Genomic DNA, 11,743 nt, shown 5'->3' on the forward strand with positions numbered 1-11,743 from the left:
GAATCTTGAAACAAGAGAAAGAAACAGCTTTGTCTCATTAGGTTAGAACCCCTTTTCGTTTACATGGTCCTGTTTTGCAGGAAATATGGCTAACTCATCCCCTCCATTGTCTTTCACCTTTGTGCAGGAAGCCGCTCTATGTCGACAACTTCCCATGGAATCAGAGACGATGGCCACTGTTCAGGCTGCTGGGAACACACCTGCCATGGCCCAGGAAATCAGACCAATAACAAATAACAGTTCAGATCCTTTTCTCAATGGGTAAAGTCTCTTTTTTTTTTTTTTTTGAGCCTACTTCATTGGGGAGAAGGGAAGCTCACTTTATGTTAGCTTTCACATTCATATTGGTTACAGGAAGAGAACAAATGGTCTGAACTTCCATCATAAGGTCAAGACCACAAGAATGGAGAATTTCGTACATTTTCAGTGCAAGGAATGTTGCCTGTATTTGTTGTATTTTCACGTGAATGTGCTATATTCTTTCTTCCCTTTCCCTATTCCCATAAAATATAAACTGAGATTAGGAACTTTTGTTTTATTTTTTGTATTCCAGTTCCTATCACTTTATATATATTTATATATACATATGTATATTACATATACATACATATATTTATATGCAGAGTATATATAATTGATTTGATAAAATGCAATCATAATCATGCCATTGAATAATGCCTGTAACTAAGAAGGCCACAGCACATTATATCGCATACAAACTATGAGACTACTGGGAAAGGATGAACGAGGACAGATTTGAAAAAAAAGTTGGTCATTTAAAAAATATAGCACTGTCTAATAACTAGTAGATCCTGCAAATCTCTTACAACTTTTGAGATTCTGCATCCTTTTTCAATTACAAACATAGGCCACATTTGACCTATTTATTATTTAATTTTTTTGTTTGCCCTCATTTTTGTTGCTTCCTTTTTACCAGATTATTAACTTTTATAGAGAACTTGTGTCATTTTTTTTTAATTCAAAAAACAGCAAAAGCTTACAGTAAGAACACTTTAAAAGCTTAAGTTATATTAAAATGAAAAGGAATGAATTTGTACATAAAATAGAGCAATAATTAGTATAAATGACCGATTTTTCTTTTTTACCTTGATAGAGACTCTTATAAATTTGCTTATTGAATATTGCTTATTTGATATTATAAGTTGGAGAATTTTATTTTGAACGTGGACTTAAAGCTGGGCAGAATGATTGTTGATCTGATTCCCATTTTGGTTTTTTGTCTACTTGTATTGGGCTCTGAAATTCTTTTTAGGGGGAATGACACTGAGGAGTTTTCCATGTTTTAATTTGTAGTGGACCGTACCATTCCAGGGAGCAGAGCACAGACAGTGGCCTAGGCTTAGGTTGCTACAGCATCCCAACAACTCCTGAAGATTTCCTCGGCAACGTAGACGAGATGGACACAGGTAAGAAGGAGAAAATGGTTATTTAAAGACTTTTAGCTATTAAGCTCTGGTTAGTCTTGGATGTTTTCAAGTTTCCATGTTATGCTTTTTCATATGTTTGTGCAATGTGCTTCCAAGATAGGGACGGGTTATGAAATATACTTTATCAATGTTTGTTAGTACAAGCACAAGAAAATTCAAAAAGCAACAAGTGATAGTTTAATAATATAGATGCACCAAGTTGTGAATTTATTTTTATTATAGAATACCTATTATATACGTATATATATATATATATATATATATATATATATTATATACCTATATAATATGAACCTATTACAGGTATCATTTTTCCTCCCACACTGCCAAGATTTAAAATTTCAGCCTGTTCATATTCCCTCCACCAACATATTGTGTCCCCTTTGTTAAGTATAGTACATGTCAGAGTTTCTATAGTTCTCAGTGGGTCAACCTGAATATATATCTTCCTGAATTTAAGCTAGTCTGGCCTATAGATAACAGATGTGGAGACTAAAACTTGGCCCATACTGAAATTTTCTTTAGAGCACCAAGACCCATCAGATTCTGCACACCACTGGAAGATGCTTGGAGAAACCAGTCCCAAATTCACCCCAAATGGGCCACTCTAATAGGGTGTAGTGGTGATTTGAGTGGATGGCCAACCTGTTTCCCTACATACCTATGTTTGAGTAGCTAAAACTTCTTTATTGTACATGGAGTTTAACTTTGTTAGCAGGGAAGGATAATGCATATTGCTGAACTGTACCAAGACTATTCTGTCACAGAGGCCATTGCTATAATAATGTTTTATCTCCTGCCCAAATTGGAATTATGTTGTAAAACCCAACTTATCCCAAATCACCAAAACCTTTCACTTGTTTCCACCCAAAGAAAGCACTTACTATATGTCCTTAATGAATTACCCTGTAACCATGGGTAATATGGAGAATTTTGAAAGAGAATCTATATGGTCAAGGCAATAAAGAAGAATTTGTGGATTTCCGAGGAAGCCATCTGGAACATAGAGTTCCAGGGCCAAGTGGAAGCTTTAGGAACTAAGAAGTCAGCTTAAGCCTGGTAAACATCTCAATGGGCAAAATGAAGAAGAAAAGAAGAGCTTGCTCAATTTGTTTGGGCTGGCTTTCCAACCGCCAACTGACATTTTACTGGGATCTGGTTTCAGGAAATTTGTTAAGCAGTTGGACTGTAAATGTTTAGAGATGAAACTGAGTGACCTCTGGTTAAAATGAACTTCACTCAGTGCCTCAGATTTCAGTCTGGAAGGGATGGACAGAGGCTTGGGTGACAGAATAATTAGATCCACCTTCTACCAGAATCTTAAAGAAGTGGCAGGGGGAAAATGACAGAAGGGTGATGAATGAGTAAGGGAGGAAGAAAGCAAAAGTAGTGATAGCAGTAGTTACAGCCCCCAGAGTCCTTAGAGACTAAGAAAACAAGGAGTACTGGTACATTAAGGTATGCATCTGAGAACCTTGCCACATTTTTTTAACTTTTAAAAAAGTGTTGACTAGACTTGCTATATGGGAGTTTCTTTCAATGACCTTCCTCTCTTAACTTAAAAAGAAAAAAAAATAAATTATTACAATATTATGGGAAATGGTCAAATAATCTGAGATACCTGCATCCCATCTTAAGGATGATGTGCTAGGAAACAATTTTTGCTGTCTTTTGTCAGTAACTGAGAGAAAAAGATGAGTAGCCCAAAGAGATCAGATGCAGGGCTGATACCCATTGGCATTTATTATGTCATGCTCTTGTGTTGTCACCTGGTCTGTCTATCCACTTAGGGCTGTGTGTCCTGAGAGATATTTCACACAAAATTGATATAACACACTCTGGAGCTCTTGTGCATGACACTGATAGTCCTGACTTTAGTGTGATTTAGTTAATATTTACTCCATTAATACAGGGAGTTAGTTTATTGGACAATCATTTAATAAGCATTTACTAGTCCAAGACATTTTGCTAGATCCTGGGAACATGAAGACAAGATCATGGATGGAGAGCTGGAAAGATTTATTCTAGGACCTGTTTTATAAATGAGGAAACTGAGGGCCAGATATGTTCAATGGATCACCCACTTTCATATAGATTGATAAGGTTTGAATCAAGGTTTGAACCCAGAAGCACTGGGCTTCTAGCACCCTTGAGAACTTTAGCTTCTTTTTGGGGGGACTGATAGTAATGATTCATGTAGCTCTTTTCATATTTATTTTCCTTTTTTGAGCTTCTCAACAAGCATGTGAGGTAGTTACTCTGAATTTTCATTATGACCATTTTAAAGTAAGAAAATTGAGGTTTACACTACATAGAATTCCCAATCCCTCTAATTTTGTCTGCCTACATTTTTGATTTCCTTCACAGACTAATTATACACTGTTTCAAAGTCCGATTCTTTTTATACAGCAAAATAACTGTTTGGACATGTATACACATATTTTATTTAACTTATACTTTAACATATGTAACATGTATTGGTCAACCTGCCATCTAGGGGAAGAGGTAGGAGGAAGGAGGGGAACAATTGGAACAAAAGGCTTGGCAATTATCAATGCTGGAAAATTATCCATTCATATATCATATAAAAAGCTATAATTAAAAAAAATTGCCTGAGGCTGCACAGTCAGGAAGTATTAGAGGTAAGATTAGAATACAGATCTTATTGACTCCAAGTCTTGAGTTCTTTGCCATGATAAAAAGGTGGCAGTCAATACAGCTCCGGTGAAAAGTGGACTTAGTTTTATTCTTTGGTGATTTTTGCTGCTTTGTTGACAACTTCTTTTTCTCCTAGGGGAAAATGTAGGACAGACACCGATGGCCCTAAATGCCCAGCAGACCCGTTTCCCCGACTTCCTTGACTGTCTTCCTGGAACAAATGTCGATCTTGGGACTTTGGAGTCGGACGACCTGATCCCGATCTTCAACGATGTGGAGTCGGTCCTTAACAAGAGTGAGCCCTTCCTGACCTGGCTGTAATCTGAGCTCCTGGCTTTGGGCACCCCCCACATCCTCCATTTGCTTTTCCTCTTTGGAAAAGAGGTGGAGCCCAGAAAGTACTCAAGATTTCCAACAACTCTTTTACATCCATGTGGTCAATTGAAATTGTTGTCTGGATTTGATCGACAAGAACTTAAGTCTAAATATATAAATATATATTTTCTCTTTACTTTATTACTGCATCTGTTTACTACAGCATCCTGGCTGAGATATGCCTGTAGCCCAGATTTCAGAGAGAAAGAGAGCATGCAGAATTGTTTTTACCTCTTCTCTCTTCTCATTGGCCCATGAAGAAGCTTGTGGTGTTAGTTTAAACTAAAAGCCGATAAATAAGAAAAAACCAGTTTGATGTGACAAACTTCAGCCAAGATCCCTGCACCAGATTAGTCCCAAAGGGCAGGTCAGTAGCTGTATTGATGACAATAATACCAAAAGCTTTACACAAGTAAAAAAATAAAACTATTTAACTTGAGCTTTCAAGAAATCACGTATTGTTAGTCAAATAGTACTGTATGGAATGCAGCGCAGCTTTGAATCCATGCTGGCTATCATAATAATTATTATTATTATTCTATATTTTCAGAGGCACAGACAGTACTGTTAATAGTTTATTCTCCAGTATATTACTGTATAGCTTCCAGATAATGAACAATTCCAATAGCAAAAGTAGCAGATCGTTTAGTGTTTTATTCTAAAGATGTCGTAAGAGAGACCACATCGGTACTAACCATCACCACCACTAGGAAAACGAACCAGTGGAATGAAACGACATGCAATGATGATAAAATGTAACTCAGATTTTGATGTTTATTTTTATTAAGCACTCACTGTAATTTTGTAACTGATTAGCAACAGAATTTTTTTTTTTTTAATACATTTGTGGCAACTGCCACAAAGTATACTTACTTTGATTCTGGGATTTTAATCCTAAATTATATCAGGGTAGAAAAGTGTGGCGCAATTCACCACTTGATGATGAATGCCCAGTTGCCTTTTTTAATGTTATTTTTTTTTTTATAAGCCTTGTCGTCTTGTTGCCAAGACAATAACGAATTGAAACAGACAGTATCAATGAAACTGTAATCGGTGAAACAACCCGATCACTGAATGACCTGTAAACAAATGCCTGCTTTATGGGGAAGGGTACATGGTGGAGGCAAATGTTTCTGAATTCAGTCAAATTATTCCCTGTCTGCTAACTCTATTATCCAAACCTTTTTTTTTTTTTTTTTTTTTTTTTTGCTTGCTACCATTGGTATAAAAGGCATGATATCACATATACTCAATATCTCTCATGTAATCAAGAGAAGTTTCTTTTTGAGATGTTTAGGACTGAGAATGCATAAAGTATAGCTAGCATTCAGCGCCCCAAATATGCCAATGACGTCCTCAAATGTTTTAATATTTTTTGAATTGTCATTATTTATAATCTATGAATTTAATCTGTTTTTTAAAAAAATTAACAAAATGCATTACTTTTTAAAGGCATTATTATTAATTTCAGTCTCTGAGCTAGGATTCTCCAGATCCTAGCAAAGAAGGGAGACTGATCACTCATTTAAGTGTTTATTTGTTGAGGGTCTGTTAATTCAGATTCTTTCTTATGTATTAGAAGATACAAGAAATAGAGACTCTTTTATCTTGTTGGGAAGAAAGCAGGTGAAAAGGTCAGAGTTCAAGTAGCAATGAGATGGAAACATATGGAAAGGTTGAAAATTAGGAAATGGATAGGGATAGACATGTAATCGTACCCCAGAGTTGAGAAGAGCTTCATGTGATAGATACCCAAATAGAAGGTGTCAACAGAATTTTATGAAAATGGTTTTCTATGATAATTTTTATACCAAAAGATTTTTCCATTATATTTAAAAAAAAAATACTTTGGTGCACTTTACATTGGAGAGAAAGACAAAAGAAGAAATGAGAAGGATGAGGTTGAAACTACTGTTACTTCCAAAACAAAGAAACTTTTTTTTTTCTAAATAGTTTTTTTTTTTGCTCCCTCCCTTTCCCTGTATGTTTGTCTGATGATCCCCCCCACATACACATACCTTTGTAATCTCTCTTTTCCCTTTCCCATTTTCGTCATTATTTTCTTCACTCTCTGCCCCCCTTTTTCCTTCTCACACCCAAGGTGGGTGTTTGTGTGTGTGGAGGTGAAGGGGGGTGAAGAGAGCAGCGTGGGAATGTTTCTTTCTCCACCAAATTGAAGGGAGCACTGATTTTTTTCCTCTTTTGCTAAAAATAATTGCAAAAAAGAGGGGAACAATCTTTTTGAACGAACAAGGGACCTAACAAGGCTAAGCAGTGTTACTGTATTTTTTTTTAAGTTTTTTTTTTTTTTTTTTTCTTTAAAACTTGTTTTCAGGTTAACAAATTAAATCTGAAAAAGCTATCCCTCATTGTCTTATATATATATATTTTAATACATGATTAGCACATTGGGGATTTATAGCGTCTATTTTCAGAAACGAATTTTCTAGTATATTATAGTTCAAATTATTAAATATTAGGTGAAATTTTCTTTTCTTTATTTTTTAGAGAAAGTAGTTGAGCATTTATTATTAAGGAAATTGCATTTCCCCCCAGAATAAAGCAAAGCATTGAATACTGTGTTATCACTTGAATAAAGCCAAGTAGAGTTCTTATTTTAATGGCATGTAAAACATTGTTTCAAAAAGAAAAAAAAAGGTTAGATGAAAGAAAGAAGGAAGGAACGAATGAAAGAAAGAAGGAAGGAAGGAACAAAAGAAAGAAAGGGAGGGAGGGAAGAAGGAAAAAAAAGAAGGAAAGAAGGAAGAAAAAAAATAGAAAACTTGAAGCAGTAACAGCTCTTACATACCTAGTTTCAGATAACTATCATCATAGACATCCCGCCAAATTAAATAGAAGGTGCTATCTTACAAGTTTTTGTTAGGTTTTTAAAGCAACTGCCAGGATGTCAGTTCTTTTTAGTTTGAAATGACAATGATGAGATAGAAGAAAATCCACATTGCTGCCAATTACTTTTGGCTTGGGGAAGATATATTTTAAAGATATTCCTTCCCGTGATTTTTCTAACTTAAAAGATAATTGAATTGAATTCTTACACAAAACCTTCATGTTTTTATTACCACCGATGCAGTGATTTTTAGACACTGTCTTACTGCATTATTCAAAGATGTGAAATGCTTTTTTTTTTTTTTTTAAACCAATTTTCATGGTGTACAGGAAGTGACTATGCCAAAGTGCCTGGGCACACAGTTGACCTTTGCCAGGCAGGACAGTTCTACATCAGTGTTGGTGACATGGAACACTAGGAAAGTTGTCTATTGTAGCTTTTATTCTGGCAACACTCTTAGAATGTAGTTCTCAGAAGAAGCACGACTCAATGACACAATGCTGTTTGTAAGACATCGTACATTAATTTTCAATGGGAAAAATGGGTGATTGAAAAAAGATTGCTTCCTAATACACTACATCCATTTATGTTCTAGTGCCTTAATTTTTAAATTTACTTCTACATTTTTGTTATATGACATATGTGTGAGTGTTTATTTTTAATTTAGATGGCTATGTCAGATCAAACTGTTGTACCCAGAGTTTGGTACTGGTTTTTTTTTTTCTCTGATCCTGTACAAAAAAATAAATATAATTAAATTTCAGCTGGTGTTCTTTGCTTTTTTTGGTCTTTTGTATTGTTCTTTTCACTGGAAAGTTTTAGGTTTTAGTGAAGAATGGATTACATAACACTTTTCTGGAAGGAAAGAAAATTCTGTATACATTTTCTTCAATTGCCTGTCCAGAGTTCAGGAGCATATATATTGGTTTTTAGAATTCTAGTTTTTATTTTATTTTAGATTTTTGAGAAGAATGTATCTGTCCCTATCATATCACTGTCCCTAATACACTTTATAGAGATGCAAGGTTTGTTTATTACATCAAATCCATCAAGGGCCACACTTTCAAAGCTGCCTGTTGACCTCTTTCTTTCAGTATCAGGGCCAGTATTTTGGCTCTGTTCTTTCATTACCAAGTCAGGATGAATAATACTTCAAATACTCACATTTAATACTGTTCCACCCCAGCAAATTTCCTTGTTTTTCTTTTTGGATCTGGCGGCTCGTGACCTGCCATCTTTATGGCTGTTGGATGACAGAACTTCAAAGCTGGGAATTCAATTCAACAAACATTTAAGTGCCTGCTTTGTGTCAAGCTCTGTTAGATACTGGAGATGTAAAGACAAACAGGAAACAGTGACCTCTAGGAGCTTACTTTGTATTGGGGGGGAAGCAACATATAAATATATGATATTCACAAATTAAAATGCAAGGATTTAGCGGGAAAGGGGGAATCCTAAAGGCAGGAACATTTAAAGGAACTTATCATTTATTTAGACCAACCTCTAACTGAAAAAGACTTGGTTCTATAGATGAGCATCTTGCTTTTGTCCAAATGCCCCCAGTGAGGATATATCCACTGACTTCTGAGGCATCCCCTTCTATATGGGAAATGTGTTAAGGCCTGTTCTACATACTTCTGTAATTGTGAGCCCGTCATATAAGTGCAAGAATTCTCAGTATATGAATTAGTGAACAAAAATAATCTTGAGTGAATGTTGGCCCATGTAGTGCACCTATAACATGTCTGGATACCATCTTAGAAGAGCTTAAAAAAAATCCAGACCAGGCACAAATTTAAGAACATTTTTGTTTTTCATTTGGCCCTTTAGGTCTTTTATGAGCTAATGATTCAGTGTGGGAACCATGAGCCCCTGATTTCCACAATCATTTGATAGAGACTAGACAAGGACATGGGAACATGCTGCTTTCTCTGTGTTCAAAGACTCCCCCAAATTCACAAAATCAAGCATGGGTACAATTAGATTCTATCTACTTCCTTGTCTTGTCAATTGATTTTAGTGCTTAACATTCTCTGAATAAAAGGAATATTTTCCTTCCATTATACTAGAATTCCAGAAGGAATCATGAAGTATTATTGATATATATATGAGACAGACCTTTTTTTACCCTCCATAGATACTGATGTATCACAGAATTACTCATTTAGAAATGCATTTTCCACTAAAAGTAGGAAATAATATTAGAAAATATGATTATTTCAAACTCTGTATAGACCTACACAATATTAAGGGATTGCTTCCATATTCTTCCCAGATCCTCTGCCACTTTAGTGCATTCAGGGAATTCATCACATCATTTCCCACCCAGATGTTCTGCTGAATTTTACAATCTCCAGAAAGACATCAGTGTTTGAGATAAAATCAACTATGAAACTCATGACTCCTCAGTACTCCCTGTCCCTAAAGCTTAGAGGGGGGTGGGTGGGTGGACATCTGGGAATTCCTCCCAGATCCCCCACCATTTAAAGAGAGTGCCCAGAAAATTCACGTCATTTCCCACTTGGTCACAACTACCCTGGGATTATATGAATTATAACTGGAAAGGTTATTAGAAGCTTGCTTAATCTTGCTGTCAGTAAATGTGAAGATACATAATAATGGGCTGAAAACTATGTAGTCACCTAAAATATATATTACTTTACTTAAACTAATATGAAAAAAAATTAAAATAAAATATTGATTTCTAGTACTCATTATCCAGCAAGATGAAGTCAACACTATAACTCACACCTCCTCTGGTCATTTCCCTGTCTATGACAGGATTACTTCATGCCCTATATCTCCACTCCTCTTCGGCTTCTTTAAAATTAGATTATACTGTCTTATAGCTTTCTTTGTATCTCTTGTAGTTAACACAATACCCGACACACAGTAAGAGCTTCATAAACATTTATTGACTCTTAGTAATAAGAGTGCTTCAATTTTTTTCAGTGTTTTTTTTTTTGTTTGTTTGTTTGGCTGGTTTTTTTTTACCCCTTACATCAGGTTAAATTTGTCTCTTGGCAATTTTAATACATGGCTCTTCCTGACTGCTTTCTGGAGCCAAAGAACAATTCTAATTTATGACTCTTCTTGGTGATAGCTTAAATCCTTTAAGGGAGAAAGCTACCTCCTCTCTGTGATCACCTGCCACCTGCCCCTATTCCCTATAGGCTTCTCTTCTTCAGGCTAAACAATTGCAATTTCAATCACCTGGGATACTCTCATCTGAACACTTGGTAGCTTCTCAACGTCCTACCTTAAACATGGCAACCAGAGCGGAACATAAATATTTAGACTGTCATCTACTTCCTGGAAACTATCCCATTCTTAATGAAGTTTTATCCATCATCTTCTCACATTATTGATTCATATGGGGCTTGCAGGCACTGAACTCTCTTGGTTATATCACCATGGTACCTAAATGTCTTTCTCAGAAACCTTAGGTGACTGGGAGAAAAAAATGATCAACATCACTTAATATGAAATATGTCTTTTAAAAATCAATATTTCATTTTATATTGTCCATATTCGTTTAACCAAAATAATATATAATTTATATGGCCCTATATGGTTCCATGTTTTTAACTATTACTGGGCATCTTCACATTTACTGACAGCAAGATTAAGCAGGTTTCTAATAACCTTTCCAGCTATAGATCCTACTATCCCATTATGGATATATGTTAAATTTTACATCCAATCAATATTGTTTTTAAATCTGGGTTAGCTTTTAATTCTATGACTCTTAGTCAGTCTCATTTCTATGTGCCTTAAGCCACCCCAACTCAAAGAATGTTTGAATATAATCAGGTAAGGACATTGGTTTTCCATCACCCCTTGGTTTCTTTATTAAAATCTTCTCCCCAGGCTAGTGCTTAATAAACTGGAAGATACCATGAAAGTTAGGGATGGAGATTCCATGAGGACCATGGTGATAGAAAAAAATAGAAGGTGCCCTAATGGTTGACACGTGAGAATATGGGTATCTCCCCTCACCTTCCATCCTTCCTACCCAATAAGCAACTCCATTGAGGAGCTCCATCCTACCAGTTATAAATATGCTGCAAAGATAAAAAGGACTCAGGAGTGTGTGGTTAGTTGGTTATTTATGGGTTTTGCAAAAATAGGTCACTCACCCAGGGACAGTTACTAAGTGAATTTGCTCTTATAGACACGGGAATGAGCCTTTTATTATTTATTTTATTAACTACCCTGAAGTGCAAGATCCCTCCCTCCCCCCATGTACCCCATCACCCCCAATTAACTGGGGATAATGAAATTACCAGATCTCTTGGTTCTTTCATCGCGTGTTTCTCCTTGACATGTTTCTCCTCCCTCATCATAAAACCCATGGTTTAAAACATTAGAAAACTTCTTTAGGAAGGAGAACTTAATATTAACTAGTAAGCAT

The 11,743-nt window shown here is 35.6% G+C and overlaps 1 protein-coding gene across 1 annotated transcript in view; it reads left to right on the forward strand.

Moving 5' to 3' along the window:
* The window catches only part of WWTR1 (WW domain containing transcription regulator 1), a 168,977-nt gene extending 160,885 nt beyond the window's left edge, over positions 1–8,092 (forward strand). The window contains exons 4-6 of the mRNA XM_074298353.1: positions 128–261; positions 1,315–1,427; positions 4,243–8,092. Coding sequence (XP_074154454.1) covers positions 128–261; positions 1,315–1,427; positions 4,243–4,427 — 432 coding nt within the window. The 3' untranslated portion in view covers positions 4,428–8,092. The remainder of the gene's footprint in view (positions 1–127; positions 262–1,314; positions 1,428–4,242) is intronic.
* Positions 8,093–11,743: the final 3,651 nt, after the last annotated feature.

Source organism: Sminthopsis crassicaudata, chromosome 3 (assembly GCF_048593235.1).
Source record: "Sminthopsis crassicaudata isolate SCR6 chromosome 3, ASM4859323v1, whole genome shotgun sequence".
Classification (NCBI taxonomy): Eukaryota; Metazoa; Chordata; class Mammalia; order Dasyuromorphia; family Dasyuridae; genus Sminthopsis; species Sminthopsis crassicaudata.